The sequence below is a fragment of the Nerophis lumbriciformis genome, linkage group LG04, assembly GCF_033978685.3.
Source record: "Nerophis lumbriciformis linkage group LG04, RoL_Nlum_v2.1, whole genome shotgun sequence".
Taxonomy (NCBI): Eukaryota; Metazoa; Chordata; class Actinopteri; order Syngnathiformes; family Syngnathidae; genus Nerophis; species Nerophis lumbriciformis.
The window spans coordinates 4,637,564-4,664,363 of record NC_084551.2 but is presented as its reverse complement, the minus strand read 5'-3'; the positions used below and the strand labels follow the sequence as shown (position 1 = coordinate 4,664,363).

The 26,800-nt window shown below is 38.5% G+C and overlaps 1 protein-coding gene across 3 annotated transcripts in view; it reads left to right on the top strand.

Moving 5' to 3' along the window:
* The window catches only part of LOC133594847 (uncharacterized), a 65,872-nt gene extending 41,222 nt beyond the window's left edge, over positions 1 to 24,650 (top strand). For 2 of the 3 annotated variants that reach the window (XM_061947694.1, XM_061947691.1), the window contains 7 exons: positions 1,592 to 1,767; positions 1,931 to 2,073; positions 10,161 to 10,308; positions 10,384 to 10,565; positions 14,974 to 15,066; positions 15,132 to 15,606; positions 21,845 to 24,650. In XM_061947694.1, coding sequence (XP_061803678.1) covers positions 1,592 to 1,767; positions 1,931 to 2,073; positions 10,161 to 10,308; positions 10,384 to 10,565; positions 14,974 to 15,066; positions 15,132 to 15,606; positions 21,845 to 21,897 — 1,270 coding nt within the window. In that variant the 3' untranslated portion in view covers positions 21,898 to 24,650. The remainder of the gene's footprint in view (positions 1 to 1,591; positions 1,768 to 1,930; positions 2,074 to 10,160; positions 10,309 to 10,383; positions 10,566 to 14,973; positions 15,067 to 15,131; positions 15,607 to 21,844) is intronic. The other variant, XM_061947693.1, reaches the window with a different exon arrangement.
* Positions 24,651 to 26,800: the final 2,150 nt, after the last annotated feature.

Below are 26,800 nucleotides of genomic sequence, written 5' to 3'. Positions count from 1 at the left end.
GATGTGGAGGAGCAGCGGCTTTACTTTGAGCTCCCCCCGGATGACAGAGTTTCTCACCCTATCTCTAAGGGAGAGCCCCGCCACCCGGCGGAAGAAACTAATTTCGGCCGCTTGTACCCGTGATCTTGTCCTTTCGGTCATAACCCAAAGCTCATGACCATAGGTGAGGATGGGAACGTAGATCGACCGGTAAATTGAGAGCTTTGCCTTCCGGCTCAGCTCCTTCTTCACCACAACGGATCGATACAGCGTCCGCATTACTGAAGACACCGCACCGATCCGCCTGTCGATCTCACGATCCACTCTTCCCTCACTCGTGAACAAGACTCCGAGGTACTTGAACTCCTCCACTTGGGGCAAGATCTCCTCCCCAACCCGGAGATGGCACTCCACCCTTTTCCGGGCGAGAACCATGGACTCGGACTTGGAGGTGCTGATTCTCATCCCAGTCGCTTCACACTCAGCTGCGAACCGATCCAGTGAGAGCTGAAGATCCTGGCTAGATGAAGCCATCAGGACCACATCATCTGCAAAAAGCAGACACCTAATCCTGCAGCCACCAAACCGAATCCCCTCAACGCCTTGACTGCGCCTAGAAATTCTGTCCATAAAAGTTATGAACAGAATCGGTGACAAAGGGCAGCCTTGGCGGAGTCCAACCCTCACCGGAAACGTGTCCGACTTACTGCCGGCAATGCGGACCAAGCTCTGACACTGATCATACAGGGAGCGGACCGCCACAATCAGACAGTCCGAAACCCCATATTCTCTGAGCACTCCCCACAGGACTTCCCAAGGGACACGGTCGAATGCCTTCTCCAAGTCCACAAAGCACATGTAGACTGGTTGGGCAAACTCCCATGCACCCTCAAGGACCCTGCCGAGAGTATAGAGCTGGTCCACAGTTCCACGACCAGGACGAAAACCACACTGTTCCTCCTGAATCCGAGGTTCGACTATCCGGCGTAGCCTCCTCTCCAGTACACCTGAATAGACCTTACCGGGAAGGCTGAGGAGTGTGATCCCATGATAGTTAGAACACACCCTCCGGTTCCCCTTTTTAAAGAGAGGAACCACCACCCCGGTCTGCCAATCCAAAGGTACTGCCCCCGATGTCCACGCGATGCTGCAGAGTCTTGTCAACCAAGGTTGGTTTATTCATTGTTATTTTATTTTTAAATTTATCAGCCTGTGGAAAAAGTTAATGTTGATATTTACCTCAGAAGTCTGCAAATTGAAAAGAGGCATTACATTTTTATTTAAATTTCATTTGATATGCCATTGATATTTTTGAATTATTATTATTATTATTTCAAACTCGATTTTGCATGTCACTATAAAGTTATATAAGCCTTGCTTGTTCAATATTCAATGCAAAACTTGTTTGGGTCCCTATTAAAAGGTTAATTTGTTCAACCTTGGCCCGCGGCTTTGTTCAGTTTTACATTTTGGCCCACTCTGTATTTGAGTTTGACACCCCTGCTCTACACAACAGTATATGACAAGAGTACTGCTGTTTTTAATGATCTACTGCATAAATGCTAGTCCAGATCCTGTAAAAGACAGGAGCAAATCAACCGTCTTTTTGCAGACCCGCCCTTGTGCTGTGGACGACCACAGGCAAGGCTAGAGAGGGCTACACGGGTCGCATCATCGTCAGTGACCAACATGTGATCCTGAAGGCAGCTACGGGCGCGGACCAGGGCAGCTACACCATCAGGGACGCTCGCGGCGTCATTAAGAAGAAAGTGTGTCTCCACGTCATCGGTGAGTGCAAAGCAAAAGTGATGACACATCACATTGGTAGCATTACGCTGCGGTTGTTGTGTTGTCGGCTAATCACTCCTCCCTTGGTCATGTAATGGCTACAGGAAGCGATGATGGTCTATAACAGCATACTGTGATTCACGTACGCCATGTTTTGTCCCAGAGCACCGGAACTTTGAGACCCTGGTTCAAGGGGAAAAACTGAAGATCAACCTGATGCTCAACAGCTCCCTGGTGAAATTGTACTACATAACTGACAAAGACCCCACGCGCCGCCTACTCATGGATAAAGGGAATTTTACGCATGTAAATATGATTTTCTTCATTTTTTCATTATCTGCTATATAAAAAATGTTGTGTTATACTTTGTACTTCACTGTGCAATCTACTAATAACAGTCTCAATCAATCAATCAAAAACATGCGGCCCGTTAAGCTTTTCATACTTGCCAACCCTCCCGGATTTTCCGGGAGACTCCCGAAATTCAGCGCCTCTCCCGAAAACCTCCCGGGACAAATTATCTCCCGAAAATCTCCCGAAATTCAGGCGGACTGCTTTCCCACAATATAAACGGTGTGCCTGCCCAATGACGTTATAACTGTAGAATGATGGAGGGCGAGTTCTTGGTTCCTTATGTGGGTTTATTGTTAGGCAGTTTCATTAACGTCCTCCCAGCGCGGTAACAACACACAACAACAGCAGTCACGTTTTGGTCTACCGTAAAGCAGTTTGTCTGCCGTAAACAGCAATGTTGTGACACTCTTAAACAGGACAATACTGCCATCTAGTGCATTTGATGAAAGCACTTTGGTGCGTGCCACACAGCAATGCATCATCAGAGAGGGTGTTCAGCATGGTTAGAAAAATAGTGACAGAGAATAGAACAAGGATGGACAATTCAACCCTTAACTCAACAATGAGTAGATGAGTGTTTGTGTGTATATGTGTAAATAAATGAACACTGAAATTCAAGTATTTATTTTATATATGTATATATATATATATATATATATATATATATATATATATATATATATATATATATATATATATATATATATATATATATATATATATATATATATATATACAGGTAAAAGCCAGTAAATTAGAATATTTTGAAAAACTTGATTTATTTCAGTAATTGCATTCAAAAGGTGTAACTTGTACATTATATTTATTCATTGCACACAGACTGATGCATTCAAATGTTTATTTCATTTAATTTTGATGATTTGAAGTGGCAACAAATGAAAATCCAAAATTCCGTGTGTCACAAAATTAGAATATTACTTAAGGCTAATACAAAAAAGGGATTTTTAGAAATGTTGGCCAACTGAAAAGTATGAAAATGAAAAATATGAGCATGTACAATACTCAATACTTGGTTGGAGCTCCTTTTGCCTCAATTACTGCGTTAATGCGGCGTGGCATGGAGTCGATGAGTTTCTGGCACTGCTCAGGTGTTATGAGAGCCCAGGTTGCTCTGATAGTGGCCTTCAACTCTTCTGCGTTTTTGGGTCTGGCATTCTGCATCTTCCTTTTCACAATACCCCACAGATTTTCTATGGGGCTAAGGTCAGGGGAGTTGGCGGGCCAATTTAGAACAGAAATACCATGGTCCGTAAACCAGGCACGGGTAGATTTTGCGCTGTGTGCAGGCGCCAAGTCCTGTTGGAACTTGAAATCTCCATCTCCATAGAGCAGGTCAGCAGCAGGAAGCATGAAGTGCTCTAAAACTTGCTGGTAGACGGCTGCGTTGACCCTGGATCTCAGGAAACAGAGTGGACCGACACCAACAGATGACATGGCACCCCAAACCATCACCCAACCATGCAAATTTTGCATTTCCTTTGGAAATCGAGGTCCCAGAGTCTGGAGGAAGACAGGAGAGGCACAGGATCCACGTTGCCTGAAGTCTAGTGTAAAGTTTCCACCATCAGTGATGGTTTGGGGTGCCATGTCATCTGCTGGTGTCGGTCCACTCTGTTTCCTGAGATCCAGGGTCAACGCAGCCGTCTACCAGCAAGTTTTAGAGCACTTCATGCTTCCTGCTGCTGACCTGCTCTATGGAGATGGAGATTTCAAGTTCCAACAGGACTTGGCGCCTGCACACAGCGCAAAATCTACCCGTGCCTGGTTTACGGACCATGGTATTTCTGTTCTAAATTGGCCCGCCAACTCCCCTGACCTTAGCCCCATAGAAAATCTGTGGGGTATTGTGAAAAGGAAGATGCAGAATGCCAGACCCAAAAACGCAGAAGAGTTGAAGGCCACTATCAGAGCAACCTGGGCTCTCATAACACCTGAGCAGTACCAGAAACTCATCGATTCCATGCCACGCCGCATTAACGCAGTAATTGAGGCAAAAGGAGCTCCAACCAAGTATTGAGTATTGTACATGCTCATATTTTTCATTTTCATACTTTTCAGTTGGCCAACATTTCTAAAAATCCCTTTTTTGTATTAGCCTTACACAATATTCTAATTTTGTGACACACGGAATTTTGGATTTTCATTTGTTGCCACTTCAAATCATCAAAATTAAATGAAATAAACATTTGAATGCATCAGTCTGTGTGCAATGAATAAATATAATGTACAAGTTACACCTTTTGAATGCAATTACTGAAATAAATCAAGTTTTTCAAAATATTCTAATTTACTGGCTTTTACCTGTATATGAAATACTTGACTTGGTGAATTCTAGCTGTAAATATACTCCTCCCCTCTTAACCACGCCCCCCACCCCCCACCTCCCGAAATTGGAGGTCTCAAGGTTGGCAAGTATGCCCGCCGGACATTCCCAAATAATTTTTTTTCGATCTTTAAGCTGGAAAGTGTAGCTGCCATTATGATGTGCAGTGAAGTTTTCTAATGACCGTAAGTCTTTAACTATACTAAGTCTTTCAATGGTTAGAATCTGTGCTTTTGCATGATATACCAGTTACTATGGCCATCTAATTAGTTACTATGGTCATCTAAGTCACAGCAGCTCAGACGAGGCACCAAGCAGTGTGGGTGGGGAGCGTTTCCACAGAGTGTTTCCAGAGCCTGAAATGTGGGTGTCAGGGACAGATGCGGAAGGAGATTTTTTACAACAAAGTTCTAAACCTTAGTGATATATCAAATATATCAGATAGTAGGTGTTTAGTTTTTTTACCCTTGGCGTTCATATTTTGCTGTGTTTGTTGCATTTTTATTGATTGTAAAATATGTGGATGGAGAGGGGTTGTGACGTTCATATCATGTCAATATTCAGTGTTTTATCCTTCATAGTTAATATTGTAAATCCCACATACTTTATTTTCATGTACATTCTGGGTGTCTCATTCAGTAAAAAAATTTGAAATTCCATTCTGTTTTTATGGCGGCCTGTCATAACGTTTTTAGTACTCAATCAGACATTATTGAGAGATTTTGTATTAGTGTTCCTAAAAATAATACCGGCCCCCAGACACATTTTTTTCTCTAAATTTGGCTCCCCGAGTCAAAATAATTTCCCAGGCCTGTTTTTGAGTATGTATTTTAATATTGCAGGAATTGTCCAAAATTTACAGTTTTATAAGGACAAACAACATAATTTTTTGTAAATTGTGCTATAATTAAATTGCGCTTTAATGAGAAAAAAAAATGTAATATTACAAAAATAATGTTGTATTTTAAGCGGCGGCAACATGAGAATGTAATAGTATTCTAGCAAGAAAAGTATGGCACAATTTTATGGCAAAAACGTGTACTTTTAAGTTGTGATGAATAATGTTTTTATAGGAGGAAAAAAAACGGTTATGTTATGAGAATAAAGTTGTGTTTTTCCTAAAAGAAAATACAAGTTAATATTGCGAGAATAATGTCATATTTCAACATTGGAATTAAGTAGGGCTGCAGCTAACGATTATTTTTCTATCGATTAATCTATAGATTATTTTTTCGATTAATCGGTTAATCTATAGATTATTTTTTTCGATTAATCTATAGATTATTTTTCCTTTTACCGATTATTTTTTTTATTTAAAATGAAGAGGAAAAAATAAATGTAGGCCAGTTTTTTCAAAAGGCATGGCTTTTATTTACAAAAAAAAAAGTATGGCCACTCAGTCAACATTGACAACAACATGACAAAATATTCTGTAACAATGTAAATTCAAAACTTTTAACATTTAACAAAATTAAAAGTAGCTTATTTGCTTTTTAATGTGCAAATATAAAAGTAAACATCCAGTGCAAATCTTAATATTCTGGAATAGTATAAGCATTTCAAAAGTAAAAGTATTGCTTATTTTGCTTTAAAATGTGCAAAAATAAAGCTAAACATCCAATACAAAAAAGTGTACAGTGTAAACATTTCAACAAAAGTAAAAGTATTGCTTATTTTGCTTAATAACACAACAATGATAGTATGATTAAAGTGAAAGTTAATTGTTGGTTTGTACATAGTATATGTAACTGTTAATGTTGTAAAAGGTATTTGCACAACTAATTAACGTTAGCGTTTGTGACACGTCTTGTGCCGTGGGGTTCTTTCAGGACCGACAGACTGAACGCCAGACGGCTTTGCCAGGTTTACAATCTTTTAATTTTACACAAAGTTTTTTCTCTTCCAACTCTTTTCTCTCCTCGCTTTTCGGCTCCTCTTCCTCGCTCGCTCGGATCGCGCACCTGGGCACGATTGCGGCGTCGCTCCCGGCGCGCCCCGCCTCGCCGCTCGCTCGCCGCCGCCTCTCCACAGCGTTAAAGAGGAGCGCGTCTTTGTAAACACTGAACAGGCACGCCAAACGCGCCTCTCAGAGCGAAACGGTGCTTTAGTTTATGAATTTACAACGCAGATACAAATGACACATTCATGTTTTTGTGTAATAATGACAACGTATACGCACGCGGACGATTGACTTGGTGATGGCAAGAACGCTGTCGGAGGTTTTCTTTTCAAATGTTCGTTCATAGCCGTTGTGCTGCTATGATAGGCCATTTCCGCTCGACACAGTGTGCATACAACAACGTTATTAGGCCGTTTATTGAAATACTCCGACACTTTTGACGACTTTTGGCGTGCTTTTTCCCCCTCGCTCGCATCGTCTGCTTTGCGCTCCGCCATGACAGTAGTGTGACGTAAATATGCGACGCGCCGACGCACAAAAACGGCGTCGACGTATTTACGTAACCGATGACGTCGACTACGTCGACGCGTCGTTTCAGCCTTAGAATTAAGTGTGACGTTCCGAAAATTATAGTTTTCTGGGATGAAAAACAACATAATGTTATAAATATAATAAATGCCATAATATCACAAACATAAAGTCATATTTGTATAAGAATAGTCTCATTGTTACGTGATGTCCCAAACATTAAGGAACAACTACATAATATTATGAAAATGAAGCGCAGTAAAAAAAAAAAATTTAATGAGAAACATCTCGGAATGTTATAAGAATGAAGTTGTATCATGAAAACAAAATATTAATCTAACAAGAAAATGATGTTATGGCAAAAAAATGTGTGCTATTAGGTTGTGAAGAATAAAGAGTTATGAGAGTTATGAGAATAAAGCTGCATCTTTTTTTTTTTTTTTTTTTTTTTAGAAAATAAAAGTAAATATTGTGAGAATAATGCCATATTATAACATGGGGATAAAAATGTGATGTTCCCAAAATCATAGTTTTATGAAATGTAAAACAACTTTCAATTATGAGAATAAATAATGCAATAATATTACAAACATAAAGTCATATTTGTATAAGAAAAGTCTCATTGTAACAATTTCTTCATGTCCCAAAAATGATTAGAAATATTAGAAAAATAAAGAGCCAGAATAAAATTGTACTTTAACAAAAAAAATGTTTCGGAATATTACATGGACAAAGTATTTTCAAGAGTTGGTATCATAAGAACAAAGTAGTATATTAACAAGAAAATGATGTCAGAATGGTAAGGTTATTAAGTTGTAATGAATAAAGACATATTTTTATGAGAGAAAAAAAACAGTTATGTTATGAGAATTTTTTTTTTTTTTTCCGAGAAAAAAAAGTTATTGTTCTGTGAATAATGTCATATTATAACATGGGAATAAAGATGTGACGTTCCGAAAATTACAGCTTTATGGGATTCAAAACGGCTTATGAGTATAAGTAATGCTAAAGAATTTATAAAGTTGGATTATGTTAACTAAAACATTGTCTAACTATGCAAAAATATATTATCAAACATTCAAACCATTTTTAAATAGAGATAAATACTAACAATAATGATTTCAAAGCAAGTTATCCATCAAAAAAGTAAAAGTAGCAATAGATTTTATGGTAAAATTGTGAAATTTACAACATTTTTCTCTAAATGACAAAAAAAACAGCACTTTTTGTACTGTAATAAACTGTGGTGCCGTTTTGGTATTTACAGTAATACACCAACAAATCTACAGTTGTTTATTTGCGGTAAAAAAAACAAACAAACAAACTGGCAGCTCAGGTGCCAAAATTTCACTGTAAAATTGCATTTTTTTTTTATTTACAGTAAAAAAATGTTTTAACTTTTACAGTAAAATTCTGGCAACTGAGCTGCCGTTACCATAAAAACAGCAGTACTGTTTTTCCATTTACAGTAATATATACAACATTTTGAGGTGAAATTATTATAACTTACCGTATTTTTTTTTTACATTTAAGTTATTAAAAAATCTACTGATTAAAATGCATTAAAAAAATGATGTAATAATACTATTCACTGTTAGAAGCGGCCCTCTGGGGCCAAACATAACTGCGATGTGGCCCTCAGTGAAAACGACTTTGACACCTCTGCTCTAAACAGAGTGCATCTAAGGCAGGGGTGCTCACACTTTTTCTGCAGACGAGCTACTTTTCAATTGATCAAGTCGTGGGGATCTACCTCATTCATATATATCATTTATATTTACTTATTTATGAAATATATGTTTTTGTTTAAAAGTTAAAGGTGTTTAATGACAATACAAGCATGTTTAGTACATATAGTTAATATTGTTAACAAGTTAAAGGTGTTTAAAGATAATGCAAGCATGTTTAACACATATAGTTAATATTGTTAACAAGTTAAAGGTGTTTAAAGATAATACAAGCATGTTTAATACATATAGTTAATATTGTTAACAAGTTAAAGGTGTTTAAAGATAATACAAGCATGTTTAATACATATAGTTAATATTGTTAACAAGTTAAAGGTGTTTAAAGATAATGCAAGCATGTTTAACACATATAGTTAATATTGTTAACAAGTTAAAGATGCTTAATGATAATGCAAGCATGTTTAACACATATAGTTAATATTGTTAATACATTAAAGGTGTTTAATGATAATACAAGAATGTTTAACACATATAGTTAATATTGTTAACAAGTTAAAGGTGTTTAAAGATAATACAAGCATGTTTAACACTTATAGTTAATATTGGTAATAAGTTAAAGGTGTTTAAAGATAATACAAGCATGTTTAACACATATAGTTAATATTGTTAACAACTTAAATGTGGTTAAAGATAATACAAGCATGTTTAACACATTTTGTTAATATTGTTAACAACTTAAAGGTGTTTAAAGATAATACAAGCATGTTTAACACATATAGTTAATACTGTTAATAAGTTAAAAGTGTTTCAAGATAATACAAACATGTTTAACACATATAGTTAATATTGTTAATAAGTTAAAAGTGTTTAAAGATAATACAAGCATGTTTAACACATATAGATTTCTTTCTTTCATGAAGACAAGAATATAAGTTGGTGTATTACCTGATTCTGATGACTTGCATTGATTGGAATCAGACAGTGGTGCTGATAATGTCCGCATTTTCGAATGGAGGAGAAAAAAAGTCCTCCTTTCTGTCCAATACCACATGAAAGTGGTTGGTTTTTGGTATCTTATTCGTCCAACTTCCATACTCCTTTGTATACACTTTACAAGAAATACATTGGCGGCAAACTCCGTAGCTTGCTAGCTTGTCCACGCTAGCTTTCTGAGACTCTTATTTTGTTAGCGAAGGCAGGATGAAGAAGCGCTTTTATTGTGCAACTGTGCAGTCGGTCTTTGGAGTTTTGACGACAGGTACGGCGCCAGTCTGTTGAAATAAAGTGTTTCTCGCCTTCCTGTCGGTAATTTTAATGAGCTGGCAGCAGCCAGCGTCATCTCAGAAGACCCTCGGGGGCCGTGAATGTCAATCAGGTGACGAAAGTGACGTCATAGCGAAGATTTATGATCGCTCATTTTTAGGACTATTTTTTTAATGCCTGGCTGGTGATCGACTGACACACCCTCCAAGATCGACCGGTAGCTCGCGATCGACGTAATGAGCACCCCTGATCTAAGGTATAGGTGTCAGTGAGCATATGCACTGTAATTAAAATAGTACATGTGGTTTGATTCTAGGCTCTAACAGAGCTCGGCTTTGAGGACCGCCTGTCCATGGAGGGTTCACAGGTCATCTTGGATAAGGTCAAGCCCTCCGATAAAGGTGTTTTCGAAGTTACTGACCTTTTGGAATACCCTGTGTCCAAAATCCACTTGCAACTAAAACGTAAGAATGGACTGATTTTGGAAAGAAGTGGAGAAGTCAAGTAAAGTTCAGTTACATCAGTGACTTTCTGTGCAGCGCACAAGCTGGAGTCTCTCTATGTGGCCATCATCGCCCTGCTGGGCCTGCTAGTCCTCCTCCTGCTGGTTTGCCTGCTGTCCTGCCTGATCAAAGTCAAGAAGAGGTCCAAGAGGTCCGCCGCCTTGGAGAAGATTGCCCAGAATGCTGGCAAGGAAGAGGAAGGAGAAGCCTTCAGACAGGTTGGGCAGACAGTTAACATAGCTGGTCATGTTTATGTATATTATATTTTAGTATATATACAGTGGGGCAAAAAAGTATTTAGTCAGCCACCAATTGTGCAAGTTCTCCCACTTAAAATGATGACAGAGGTCTGTAATTTTCATCATAGGTACACTTCAACTGTGAGAGACAAAATGTGAAAAAATCCAGGAATTCACACTGTAGGATTTTTAAAGAATTTATTTGTAAATTATGGTGGAAAATAAGTATTTGGTCAAGAACAAAAATTCAACTCAATACTTTGTAATATAACCTTTGTTGGCAATAACAGAGGTCAAACGATTACTATAGGTCTTTACCAGGTTTGCACACACAGTAGCTGGTATTTTGGCCCATTCCTCCATGTAGATCTTCTCGAGAGCAGTGATGTTTTGGGGCTGTCGCCGAGCAACACAGACTTTCAACTCCCTCCACAGATTTTCTATGGGGTTGAGGTCTGCAGACTGGCTAGGCCACTCCAGGACTTTCAAATGCTTCTTACGGAGCCACTCCTTCGTTGCCCGGGCGGTGTGTTTGGGATCATTGTCATGCTGGAAGACCCAGCCACGTTTCATCTTCAAAGCTCTCACTGATGGAAGGAGGCTTTGGCTCAAAATCTCACGATACATGGCCCCATTCATTCTTTCCTTAACACGGATCAGTCGGCCTGTCCCCTTAGCAGAAAAACAGCCCCAAAGCATGATGTTTCCACCCCCATGCTTCACAGTAGGTATGGTGTTCTTGGGATGCAACTCAGTATTCTTCTTCCTCCAAACACGACGAGTTGAGTTTATACCAAAAAGTTCTATTTTGGTTTCATCTGACCACATGACATTCTCCCAATCCTCTGCTGTATCATCCATGTGCTCTCTGGCAAACTTCAGACGGGCCTGGACATGCACTGGCTTAAGCAGGGGGACACGTCTGGCACTGCAGGATTTGATTCCCTGTCGGCGTAGTGTGTTACTGATGGTAACCTTTGTTACTTTGGTCCCAGCTCTCTGCAGGTCATTCACCAAGTCCCCCCGTGTGGTTCTGGGATTTTTGCTCACCGTTCTCATGATCATTTTGACCCCACGGGACGAGATCTTGCGTGGAGCCCCAGATCGAGGGAGATTATCAGTGGTCTTGTATGTCTTCCATTTTCTGATAATTGCTCCCACAGTTGATTTTTTCACACCAAGCTGCTTGCCTATTGTAGATTCACTCTTCACAGTCTGGTGCAGGTCTACAATTATTTTCCTGGTGTCCTTTGACAGCTCTTTGGTCTTGGCCATAGTGGAGTTTGGAGTCTGACTGTTTGAGGCTGTGGACAGGTGTCTTTTATACAGATAACGAGTTCAAACAGGTGCCATTAATACAGGTAACGAGTGGAGGACAGAAGAGCTTCTTAAAGAAGAAGTTACAGGTCTGTGAGAGCCAGAGATCTTCCTTGTTTGAAGTGACCAAATACTTATTTTCCACCATAATTTACAAATAAATTCTGTAAAATTCCTACAATGTGAATTCCTGGATTTTTTTTCACATTCTGTCTCTCACAGTTGAAGTGTACCTATGATGAAAATTACAGCCTCTGTCATCATTTTAAGTGGGAGAACTTGCACAATCGGTGGCTGACTAAATACTTTTTTGCCCCACAGTATTTATTCTGGTCGGAACAAGGACAAAACCAAGCATATTGCAGTGATGTTACGGCAATAAGGTTGCGTTTCTCTTTACGGAATTCAATTACAAGAAGACAAAAATACAAGAAGAATTTTTTTTTTAACTTTGTACAAATAATGTTGGGAGGTTACGAGAAAAATAGTCATACTGTTACAATATTAATGTCATAATACCCAAACTATAAAGCTGGATTTTCTATGTATTTGTTACAACAAAAAAAAACTAAGTTGCATTTTTATGAGGGAAAATAATAATATTACAAAAATAATGTTGTGTTTTTAAGAGAATAGAATTGTAATGTTTTGACAATACAAAGTTAAAAATGTACTAGCGTAAAGGACAATTGCCAGAATGTAAAATAAGGGGGAAAGTATGTATATTATGAGAATAAAGTTTAAAAACTGCAAGAACAAAGGTGCATTTTTACGAGCGAAAAAAACAATCTGAATACTACAAAAATAAAGTTGTATTTTTAAGAGAAAAGGATTGTAATACTTCAACACTATAAATGTACAGGAGTCGGGGATAATGTTAGACTGTCATATGAAAAAACGTATTGATATTATCAGAATAAGGTTTTAGAATGGGAAGGACAGTTGCATTTTTTATGAGGAAAAAAATCATAATATTAAAAAGATTTATTCCTATTTTAATAGAAAAAGATTATATTTAGACAATCAAAGTAAAGAGAATACTGTAATGTCGGAATGTACTAAGGAAAAACAAATCATACTACTATGACTGTTTTTTTTATCACTGGTTTGCAGTAGGGTGCAAGAAAACGGCAATAGGGACAATGTTAGATCCAAACACAATGCATTCTATTTCAGACTGATTTGAATATAAGATGTGACAACCGTGCTTAAATGTCTCTTATACAGTTCAAGTGGAATTTAATGTGTTAGGGTGTTCGGGGAAAAAACGGTAACTAAAGTTGCAAATCGCCGGCATAGAAATGAAAGGAAAGGTTATGATTGTCAATAACTTAACTTATAAGGAAAACAGGATTGGTCCAAGAATAGATATAGAAAATATGGTTTCGACAATCAAACAAATACATTCACTGTTGTAATGGAATAATGTTGGAATGTCATAGGGAAAAAGTTGTAATGTTTTGAGAATAAAGTTTTAAAATTGCCAAAACAAAGGAAAACAAATCATGATAGTACAGAAACAGTCGTATTTTAAGAGGAACATATTGCAATAGTACAACATCAGGTATATATATTTTTTTACTGTAAAGGTCTCATAATATCGCAGCAATAAAGTGACAATGTTTCAAATTATGTATTTTTATTAAAAAACAATGGTAATATTAAAGCTGCAAGCAGCATTGGTCGGGCCCGCGTATTTGGCAGGTGCTAGTCCTAAGTGTCCCAATACGTTTGTCAAGTTTTAGTCCCAAGTGTCCCAATACTTTTGTCCAGTGTAAGTGTCCCAATACTTTTGTCCAGTGGTAGTCCTAAGTTTCCCAATACTGTTGTCTACTTTTAGTCGTAAGTGTCCCAATACTTTTGTCAAGTTGTAGTCCCAAGTGTCCCAATACTTTTGTCCAGTTTTCGGCTTAAGTGTCCCAATACTTTTGTCCAGTGATAGTCATAAGTGTCCCAATACTTTTGTCTAGTGTACCTACCTTGTCTGCATTGTGTGGGCATGCTGGTGCTTCCTGCTTTTAAGCAGCCATCTTAAAAAAACAGCAGCGCAGCAGCATCAGCGCAGCGGTTCTTTGAAGGGTCATAAAATCAAAACCGGAGCAGGTATCAAAACTCTTTCGCCAACTTTCAATCACAAGGGTTCAATCTCTCTCCTGTGTTAGTTTGAAGCTGAAACAACAAACGCGCTCAGAGGAGATAATGTTTGAAGAAAGGTGACCGGTTTTTACAAAAATTTTGTTTTGAAGGGGGAATAGCAAACTTCCTGTTGATTTTTGCTGGGGGTTGTCAATTTATGAAATGCAGTTCTAAGTGAGACCTACATAGAGGTTTTTGTTTCATGTCTCTCCGACCTTCCCAGTGGGAGTTACAAGCAGTTTTGTCATTTTTTTCTTCCGAGGAGCAGTTTTTTTCTGCGTTTTATTCAAAAATTGTGGTAGAGCGCAATTTTGAGATTTGGGGTTAGGTTTTTTTATTAGATCGCAATTTTTGCCAGTCCTGATGTGTGTGTTCAGTTTGGTACTTTTTTGTCTTGAAGGGGGAATTGCCAACTTCCTGTTGATTTTAACCCGAGAATGTACTATTATAAAATCTAGGTCTGAGTCAGACCTACATAGAGGTTTTTGTTTCATGTCTCTCCGACCTTCCTAGTGGGAGTTACAGGCAGTCTATGTTTTTTTTCCCTAGGGGGCGCTAGAGCGCAATTTTGAGTTTTGTGGTTCGGTTTTTTTTTTAAAAAGGCAATTTTCGCAGGTCCTGATGTGTGGGTCAAATTTGGTGAGTTTTCAAGCATGTTAAGTGGGTCAAATTACAGTTTAATGTGGCGGCGGAAGAATAAATAATAATAAAACCTTACAAATTCAATAGGTCCTTATGTCCCATTGCATAAGGACTCCCTTTGGGAGTCCTTATGCAATGGGCCATGCGGGCCCTAATTATAAGAATATAGATGTAAAGGTAGGACTTCTCTATAAGGAAAAAACATGAATAATGTTTTTATATTACAATAATTAAAAGTATTGAAATTTAGTATTAAAAAGTCTTAAAATGTATTTTGATTTCATTTTAAAAGGTGGTAAAGAACATCACTAAGCTCAGTGAGGACTCCAAGCATTCCCAGGCAGACAACACAGAGAAATCTCAGAGCACTGAGGTAGACATTAAAGTAAGTCCCTTTTTGGTACTTTGTCAGCCATTTTTGATTCTGACCTATTGATTGTGTGGCCACAGGGTCTGGAGGTGTCCTCTAAAGAGGTCGGCATGGGTAACCTTGACACCAGTGATTCTGGCGTTGGCTTTAACACCGCCCTTCCGCTGGACACTGACACCGACCAAATCCCTGACTCAGAGGCTGTGAGCATCTCTGTTGCCCCGGAGACCAAGGCACCAGCAACTATGGAAGTAAAACCAATTTCAGTAGCTGAAACCAAAGCAGTCCCCGAGACCAAGAAAACCCCTGATCATCAGTCAGTCAACTTGGATGTTCCCAAATCAGCAGACGCAAAGCCTAGTCCAGCCTCCAGTCCGGAACCCAAGAATGCTGTCAGTCCAGGTGATCTGAAACCTGCGGCCTCCCCCAGCTTAGAAGCCAAGCCGGCTGCTCTGAAAGCCACCAGCCCCGCGGCACCAGAATCCAATAACATTCCTTTTTCACCTGATTCAGTCGAGAACTCCATGCCGACCTCGCCAGAACCCATCACCAATTGTGAGTAGTGGCTTTGAAGGGAACTGCACTTTTTTGTTGAATCATTCACAATCCTTATTTAAGACAAGATCACATACAGTACAGGCCAAAAGTTTGGACACACCTTCTCCTCATTCAATGCGTTTTCTTATAACCTAAAAACAACAGCGCTGGAAGGAGCATAATATGACATGAAGAGAATATGAATACTTTTAGATATTTAGGGAAAGTAAATCAAAAATTACTTTTATCTTTAATTATGATCATGATTTCTGGTTACGTTAGGCCAGCAGAGAAGGCCTTGCTGGCCCCGACGGCACACCACTGATTGTTAGCCACCTCCTGCCAGCATTTATTTAGAACAGTGGTTCTTAACCTTGTTGGAGGTACAGAACCCCACCAGTTTCATATGCGCATTCACCGAACCCTTCTTTAGTGAAAAATAAAATGTGTTTCTTTTTTCAAATTCAAGACAAAGTTATATGTTTTTGGTAACACTTTAGTATGGGGAACATATTCTAAGTAACAAAGACTTAATTTAGAGTTATTTGGACACTAGAGGAACATATTCTAAGTAATAAAAACTTAATTTGGTTAGGGTCAGGGTTAGAGGGTTAGGGTTATAATAAGGCCATGCCGAATAAGGCATTAATAAGTACTTAATAATGACTAGTTAAGAGCCAATATGTTACTAATTTGCATGTTAATAAGCAGTGTTGGGTTAGTTACTGAAAACCAGTAACTAGTTACAGTTACTAGTTACCGTATTTTCCGCACCATAAGGCGCCCTGGGTTATAAGCCGCGCCTTCAATGAACGGCATATTTCAAAACTTTGTCCACCTATAAGCCGCCCCGTGTTGTAAGCCGCATCTAACTGCGCTAAAGGAATGTCAAAAAAACAGTCAGATAGGTCAGTCAAACTTTAATAATATATTAAAACCAGCGTGATGTGGGCGCGCACGGAGTCGTATATCAACATGGACAGAGCTGCGTGAAAAAAGCCACCCGGCCTCTTCGCGTAAACTTAAACTTACCTTAACCACTCGCTCATCTTTTCTTCATCCATCCCTTCGAGTTAGCTTTTATGATGACGCCGGCTGGAAAGGTCTCTTTTGGCAAGGTCTTCCTTTTGAATACCACCATGGGTGGAAGTTTCTGGCCATTAGCATGGCAAGCTAGAACCACAGTGAAGGATGACTTCTCATTCCCTGTGGTGCGAATATTCACCGTACGTGCTCCCGTTGTATCCACAGTGCGGTTCACAGGAATATCAGTTGCTGTGAAATAGTAATCCGTGTGCGGATGGAGAGATTGCGTCTTTTCATGAACCGGATACCTGTCGCTTAGTAGGAGCCATTTTGTGGTCTTTACAGATGTAAACACACAAAGGAAATGAAACGCGCGCTTTTTCTTCTTCTACGCGGGCGGGTGGTTGCTTACAGTAGAAGAAGAAGCGCTTCCTGTTCTATGGGGGCGGGTGCTTACCTTGGCGGTTGCTTGCGTAGAAGAAGAAGCGCTTCCTGTTCTACCGGGAAAAAAGATGGCGGCTGTTTACCGAAGTTGCGAGACCGAAACTTTATGAAAATGAATCTTAATATTTATCCATATATAAAGCGCACCGGGTTATAAGGCGCACTGTCAGCTTTTGAGAAAATTTGTGGTTTTTAGGTGCGCCTTATAGTGCGGAAAATACGGTACTTTATTTCAAAAGTAACTCAGTTACTAACTCAGTTACTTACACCAAAAAGTAATGCGTTACTGTGAAAAGTAACTATTTAGTTACTTCTTCTACTTTTTGTTTTTAAAGCTCCCATTAATGCCCTTTTAGCCTTCATTTCAGTACTGTTATTGCACTGGAGAATAATACAATGTGTTGATCAACTTGACATGCATTTGCATCACTGAACTCTGCTAAGCAATGTGGTCTACATACAACACACAAAGACAAAGATATGTTTCAAAGGGCCAATTTATTTCAGGCCAGAACAAATTGACAAAACTATTTTAAATAGCTGCAACATAACATACATAAGTAACAAACAGCATAATAACACTAACACTAACACTAACCACGTTAAACCCAGATTCCAAACTAACAAAGGTCTTAACTCATTGTCTTTCTATGCCACTTCAATATGGAATCCACTCCCAACAGGTGTAAAATAAAGGGCATCTCTATCCTCCTTCAAAACCGCACTAAAAGAACATCTCCAGGCAACTACAACCTTAAACTAACACCCTCCCTTCCACATAATACCTCTTCGGATTGTAAATAATCAAATGAAGACATTTTTTCTTATACTTTCTGATCTCTCTCTCTGTGTCCACTACTTGCTATACATATCCTACCAAGTCAGTCCTACACTGTTTCAATGTCCATTTCTCTGATGATGTAATTGTTGATGCTGATTGTTGATGACAGAAGTGTTGATACCAACCACACCGAACACCCCGTCCTCCATATCCCACACCCCGGATTGTAAATAATTCAATGTATATACCCTGATGATTATCTTGTGTGATGACTGTATTATGATGTTAGTATATATTTGATAGTATATATCTGTATCATGAATCAGTGGACCCCGACTTAAGCAAGTTGAAAAACTTACTGGGGTGTTACCATTTAGTGGTCGATTGTACGGAATATGTACTGTACTGTGCAACATACTAATAAAAGTTTCAATCAATCAATCAATCAAAAAGTTAAAAGTTAAAGTACCAATGATTGTCACACACACACTAGGTGTGGCGAAATTATTCTCTGCATTTAACCCATCACCCTTGATCACCCCCTGGGAGGTGAGGGGAGCAGTGGGCAGCTGCGGTGGCCGCGCCCGGGAATCATTTTTGGTGAATTTAACCCCCAATTCCAACCCTTGATACTGAGTGCCAAGCAGGGAGGTAATGGGTCCCATTTTTATAGTCTTTGGTATGACTCGGCCGGGGTTTGAACCCACAACCTACCGATCTCAGGGCGGACACTCTAACCACTAGGCCACTGAGTAGGTTAACAACATAGCTGTAAAGCTGGCTTCACCTAAGGAAGGCACACGTGACATACACAAAGCCTAACCAGGCAGATTTGAATTGTTGTTTTGGGCAGTAGACGGGATCTTTGATCCAAGACACAGCTTACATTTAACTAAATTGTGCTCGACAAAAGAAAAGAAGTGAGAATATCTCATACTTGCCTCTCCCCGGGACAACCATTCTCCCAAATTTCTCCCGATTTCCAGCCGGACTTAAGGCACGCCCCTCCAGGTCCGTGCGGACCTGAGTGAGGACAGCCTGCCGTCACGTCCGCTTGGCCAACCAAAAAGTAACCACAGAACACTATACCGTATAGTCGTATAGTGTTCTGGGGTTACTTTTTTGTTGGCCAACGGTTTACATTGTATTGCGCACCCCCCTTCCCTCCCCACACCCGCACACACACACACAGAGAGCGCAGAGGAAGAATCAGAAGCACGTCTCTGCTTCGCTGCCATAAAACACGATCAGATCCTCAGTTTCTAGCCGATACTACATAAAAAATAACGTAAAATAACGCAGTAACGCATCATGTAGTAACGGTAACTGAGTTACTGAATATAAAAAATAACGCGTTAGATTACTGGTTACCGCTGAAACTAACGGCGTCAGACCCACTCGACATCCATTGCTTTCGGTCTCCCCTAGAGGGGGGGGTTACCCACATATGCGGTCCTCTCCAAGGTTTCTCATAGTCATTCACATCGACGTCCCACTGGGGTGAGTTTTTCCTTGCCCGTATGTGGGCTTTGTACCGAGGATGTCGTTGTGGCTTGTGCAGCCCTTTGAGACACTTGTGATTTAGGGCTATATAAATAAAGATTGATTGATTGATTGATTGATTACAGTAACGCGTTACTTTGTAACGCGTTAGTCCCAACACTGTTAATAAGCAACTAATTAATGGTGAATATGTTCCCCATACTAAAGTGTTACCATGTTTTATTACTGGTGCCAGGGCCGGCCCGTGGCATAGGCCGTATAGGCAAATGCTAAGGGCGCCGTCCATCAGGGGGCGCCACGCCAGTGCCACAAATGTTGGAGAAAAAAAAAAAAAAAGTTGGTACTATTATTTCTAAATACAAAAAATAATCCCACGTTAATTAAAATGCAAAGTAAAGCCTATTTAATAGAAATATTATTTGTTACAACATTACGCCCCCCCTCCTCCCCCCGCACGGTGCGCCCCCTCCCTTCCCGTATCATGACTCTTTTTGGACGTCACCACATCAAAAAATCAACACAAGATGTCAAAACGGCCAAAACTGTCAGGTGCCCAAGGAAGAAAAAAGAGAAAAGAAGAGGGGTAGAAACGAGAAAAGACAGAAGTAGCAGGTAGGTAACGTTAGCCTACATGAAATTATTTGTCTGTTACAGAATGTGATAGTAACCTGGCTTTTTAGCATTAAGCTAATGCTACATGATTCGGCAATTGCTAATCAATAAATAGCTAGTTCTGTTTTAACGTCGGGTTAATATTGTGGAGGGGGCTAAATTGTTATGGAAAATAATAATGTAACATTAGGTAATTACAGTACTCCCACCTTACATTCCTCAGGGACATTTGTATTACCGGTAGATCTTTTAAGCAGGTGTTTTTTGTTTACATTGTTATTGCCTTCTGGTTAGCTAATGTTTGCCCTGCAGGTAATAGTCACTTTTCCACCCCTTTATATATTAGGTATAGTTGTAAGTTAAAAAAAAAGGTCAAAGACAAAGCTATTCGGGTTCTTGTGAGTATATACACTTCACTGCCGATGTGGGGGGGGGCGCCACCTAAAATCTTGCCTAGGGCGCCAGATTGGTTAGGGCCGGGCCTGACTGGTGCACAAAATGAACCGTGCATGAACATCACCTTGTTCAAACAACAAAACCAACACAGTGCATAAACTCACAACAAATTACACACCTGCAAATCAGTCTGACTTCTGCTGTTGCCGTATCCTTAATACGCCGATAGGGAGAAGTTTGTATTTACACGATGAGTCTGGTAGGTTTTGACTTCCGCCGAACCCCTGGGGCCGACTCACCGAACCCCTAGGGTTCGATCGAACCCAGGTTAAGAACCACTGATTTAGAATGCATTATAATGCAAAAAATGTTCTATAGAATCTCTATAGAAATATATAGAACGCTATAGAATTTCGTCGGAATTTCTTTAGAACTGAAGATTCTATAGAATATGTATTCAAAATTCTATAGAAATTCTATAGACATCAGCTTCATGTGCTGGAAGGTCTTTTCACTGTTCTATAGAGCTGGGAATTCTATAGAATATCCTATAGAAATTCTATAGACATTACGTTATCTGATGAAAAGTCCATAGATTGTTCTATAGAACTGGGAACTCTATAGAATGTCTAACAGAAATTCTATAGACATTACTTTATCTGCTGAAAGGTCTATAGATTGTTCTATAGAACTGGGCATTCTATAGAATGTCTAACAGAAATTCTATAGACATTACTTTATCTGCTGAAAGGTCTATAGATTGTTCTATAGAACTGGGAATTCTATAGAATGTCTAACAGAAATTCTATAGACATTACATTATCTGATGAAAAGTCCATAGATTGTTCTATAGAACTGGGCATTCTATAGAATGTCTAACAGAAATTCTATAGACATTATCCTTTATCTGCTGAAAGTTCTATAGATTGTTCCATGGAATAAAACTCTATAAAATGGCAGCAGCGCTATCACCATAGCATTGATTAATCTCATTAAGTTGATTCACCAGACTTCAGCTTGTTTTTTGAACAATGCAGGATGTTTCCCTCAATTATGAAAATGTTAATTTTGTATCATTCAAAATTGTGAGGTGTCATTTCAAGGCGGACACCCAGAACTTCGGCAGAAGATAACTGGGTGAAAGGCTGTAATTTATACAGAATGAACTCCTTGTCGCATATTCCTTGACAGAATTTGAATGCAAATAAAATAAGAACACATATTTTTTAAAGCAGGTGCTCTTCACTTTTATTCAAAATGTGGGGAAATAAAAACAGTCTGACATAAGCATGCCATTTACCATGTTTTTGTATACAAATCAAATCAAATCTTTTTATAAAAAGAAAAATACATATGTGTTCTTGTCTCACATGAGGCCTGTGAATGAAAAAGGGGGAAAAAAAGTGCAGTTCCCCTTTAAGGCTTTATAAAACAATCACACATAATCACCTTTTCACTTCATTCAATAACTGTATTTTTACTTTACCAACACAGGCACACCCGAGCCAGGGCCGGATCAAGCAGATCTCATTGGAGGTACTTCTTAAAAAAGTGAAGTGAATCCGAGAGAAAACCAAAGTGGGGTAAAATGAAGATCCTACCACCACCACCACCTTAGAACTGTCCCTGCATATACCGTATTTTCCGCACCATAAGGCGCCCTGGGTTATAAGCCGCGCCTTCAATGAACGGCATATTTCAAAACTTTGTCCACCTATAAGCCGCCCCGTGTTGTAAGCCGCATCTAACTGCGCTAAAGGAATGTCAAAAAAACAGTCAGATAGGTCAGTCAAACTTTAATAATATATTAAAACCAGCGTGATGTGGGCGCGCATGGAGTCGTATATCAACATGGACAGAGCTGCGTGAAAAAAGCCACCCGGCCTCTTCGCGTAAACTTAAACTTACCTTAACCACTCGCTCATCTTTTCTTCATCCATCCCTTCGAGTTAGCTTTTATGATGACGCCGGCTGGAAAGGTCTCTTTTGGCAAGGTCTTCCTTTTGAATATCACCATGGGTGGAAGTTTCTGGCCATTAGCATGGCAAGCTAGAACCACAGTGAAGGATGACTTCTCATTCCCTGTGGTGCGAATATTCACCGTACGTGCTCCCGTTGTATCCACAGTGCGGTTCACAGGAATATCAGTTGCTGTGAAATAGTAATCCGTGTGCGGATGGAGAGATTGCGTCTTTTCATGAACCGGATCCCTGTCGCTTAGTAGGAGCCATTTTGTGGTCTTTACAGATGTAAACACACAAAGGAAATGAAACGTACGGTAATATCCGCACGCTTTTTCTTCTTCTACGCGGGCGGGTGGTTGCTTACAGTAGAAGAAGAAGCGCTTCCTGTTCTATGGGGGCGGGTGCTTACCTTGGCGGTTGCTTGCGTAGAAGAAGAAGCGCTTCCTGTTCTACCGGGAAAAAAGATGGCGGCTGTTTACCGAAGTTGCGAGACCGAAACTTTATGAAAATGAATCTTAATATTAATCCATATATAAAGCGCACCGGGTTATAAGGCGCACTGTCAGCTTTTGAGAAAATTTGTGGTTTTTAGGTGCGCCTTATAGTGCGGAAAATACGGTAATTCAAAAAAGTCGTACTTTGTCTAATCCCTGAGCATTGTGTAAATTGACATTATTTTATCTCACCGTTGTAGCACATCCCGAGCGGAGTACACATTAAAGACGCAGTACCCGGGCTGACCGACGTACAGCGGTAATGAGCCGCACACTGCCGGAAAATAAAACGAAGAAGAAGCAAGGCTAGCTGTTAGCCTACCTGCTAACTCCATTGAGGCTGTACTTACATTCCAACATATTCTAATTTACATTTATATTGTGATAAAACATGATGTAAACACACGCGTTTTCCACATTTCTACCGCTTACTGTCAACCTCTATGACTAAACTCCGCCTAACTTTGAACGACGCGCTGTTTCCAACCCCGAGCCTATGTTTGTTATTCTTCCGCCTTCTTCCTGATTGGCTGGCGTCGTTACACGTGACAATCACAAACCAGGCTCCGACCCCCGTGTAGTTGTAAACCTGGAACGTGTTTATTAACATACATTTTGTTTGTTCTCGGAGCAGATAATAGCATAATCTTTTAAAAGAATTTCAATATCTTTATGCGTGCACCCCACTTTAGTTTAGCTGCATATTTTTTTTTGCAGCGTTTTACCTTTTAAGATTAAAAAAAGTACCAGACTGCAAAATAAATCCTTTGCAGAGTTTACAACTAGAAACTCCAAATACGGTGTCTTCTAAAAGTATGTTACTGAAAACCCTAACCATAACGCTGAATGCCTATTTACTTTCAAGCATGCAAAATATGCAAAGAAAAAAGTTTTGTCTTCACACTATTCAATTAGAAAGCTTTGTATATCTTTAAACCACAGTCACTATGCCAGGGGTCGGCAACCCAAAATGTTGAAAGAGCCTTATTGGACCAAAAATACAAAAACAAATCTGTCTGGAGCCGCAAAAAATGAAAAGCCATATTACATACAGATAGTGTGTCGTGAGATATAAATTGAATTAATATGACTTAAAGGAAACTAAATGACCTCTAATATAGCGACAAATGAGGCATATTTATGCAATATGTACATATAGCTAGCCTAAATAGCATGTTAGCATCGATTAGCTCGCAGTCATGCAGTGACCAAATATGTCTGATTAGCACTCCACACAAGTCAATAACAAAACTCCAAAACTCACCTTTGTGGATTCATGCACAACGTTAAAAGTTTGGTGGACAACATGAGACAGAAAAAGAAGTGGCATAAAACACATCCTAGAAAGTTATACATGTAAACAAACTAAGGTGAGTTCAAGGACTGCCAAAATTAGTAGGACAAAACGGCGCTCGCCAAATACTCGAATCAGTGAAGCATGTTTAATATAAACAGTGTGCTTTATAACAATTAGGGAGGTTTGTGTCATGTTTGTCCTCCTACAGAAACCATATTAAAACAAAATTTATTATTTTTTCCCCTCAACTTTTTCCATTTTTCATACATTTTTGAAAAAGCTCCAGAGAGCCACTAGGGCGGCGCTAAAGAGCCGCATGCGGCTCTAGAGCCGCGGGTTGCCGACCCCTGCACTATGCGATCACCAAATGCTGCATTTGAGACGACTGGGAAATCGAAAATAATCTGAGTGAAGTTTTTAAAGTCCGATTTAAACAAAAAACAAACAAGTAAAGCTAGTTTTTGGTTTAATTGTAAATACAATATAGGATAAATACATAATCCTCAAAACAAATTTTATATATATATATATATATATATATATATATATAAATATATATATATGTATGTGTGGGAAAAAAATCACAAGACTACTTCATCTCTACAGGCCTGTTTCATGAGGGGTTCCCTCAATCATCAGGAGATGAAAATCTCCTGATGATTGAGGGAACCCCTCATGAAACAGGCCTGTAGAGATGAAGTAGTCTTGTGATTTTTTTTCCCACACATACATATATTGCGCTCTACTACGGTATCGAGCACTATTTTTTGGATAACCTTATTAAGACATATATATATATATATATATATATATATATATATATATATACACATATAAATACAATTTATTTATTTGACAGGGACACTACAATTACACATTGCTACATACATTTATATATATATATATATATATATATATGTATATATATATATATATATATATATATATATATATATATATATATATATATATATATATATATATATAGTATGTATATATATATATATGTATATGTAAATATATATATAATATATAGAATTATAATAATAATATATATATAGATATATATGTATATAGTATGTATATATATATGTGTATATATGGATATGTAAATATATATATATAATATATATAATTATAATAATAATAATATATATATATATATAGATATATATATATATATAGATATATATATATATATAAATACAATGTTTATATATGTATATGTGTATATATATTATGTATATATAGTGTGTATATATATATAGTATGTTTACACACATATATATATATATATATATATATATATATATATATATATATATATATATTTATATATTTATATATATAGTATACACACACACACACACACACACACACACACACACACACACACACACACACACACACACACACACACACACACACACACACGCACACACACACAATGTCCAATTGTGTTAATTGTTAAATTGTGGTACTGTATTGAAATACCAGATATTGATCGATGACAGTTAATGACAAGTTCAATATATTTGGTTATGACCTCAATCATTTTATTACATTACATTTTTAACAGTTGCTAACATCTCTTTTTTCAACGTAATTTCTGTCAATTATCAAATATAATAATTTATCGGTTTTCCATAATTCATCGCAGAAGACAAGTTGTGAATTGGGATAATATTGGTGTAATTGACCAAATAAATAGAATAATCCCAAATGACTGTACAATTCCTACTCCTACGATAAAGATTTGGTCTTGTAATGTCAGTTTTACGGCATCTCGGTCCTAAGAAGGGAAATGACCGACTCCCCAGTTTTCTAAATGCAACATCATTATTGGTGTGTTGTTCTGCAATTTAAAAGATATGCAAAGCTTATCCTCAACTAGAAAGAGCTGATAAAAAACGGAAAAAGGCAACACAGTTTGAAAGTGATCGTGAAGCCATGATGTCCCGTTCCGATAGAACTGCAGCCATCGCAAAAGCCATGCCAATTGCGTCCATTGTTTACGAGCTTGCACCTTTCCTGTTATATAAACCCCGCTTTGTCGACACACCTGCAAGTATGTTGATTGGTCTGCTCATTTTTTGCTGGTGAGTTACAAAATGCATGTTCCTTGCTAAACATTTTATCCTCCCCTTTGCCTCTTTCATGCCTTGCTTTTTTCAATCAGGGGGTTCCCAACTAGTTGTAGTTTCTGGGTCCTGTCCTTGTAAATTTATGACCAAAATCTCAATCAATGCCAGCCAGCACTGAGGCATTAGGGCCAGATCAGTGTTTTGTTTGTTTTGAAAATATAATGTGTTTATTTTATTTCTATGTTGATATAAATATAAATCATATTACCGGTAAATATAAACATTTATACATGCAGCCCATTACTGGTCCATGCACCCTTGGTTGGGAACCCCTCCTGTAAATGTGCTTATTAACGTATCCAAAAAAGTCTTTTGTCATTGCTCAGTTTATCCATAGTTGTCAAACTTGACTTTGTTATTCCGTTTACACAACCTTGCTACAGATGTGTGCATAGTCATGTGACTAACGTGCCTCTACCTCATGTAAAACTAACGAAAGTCCAGTTTGGGTGTGTTGATATCAGCTAAGAAAAAAAACACAAAAAAAAAACAGATTAAATGACAAAAAAATGGACATGAATAGCGATATATACAGTAAGTATTTAGTGAAC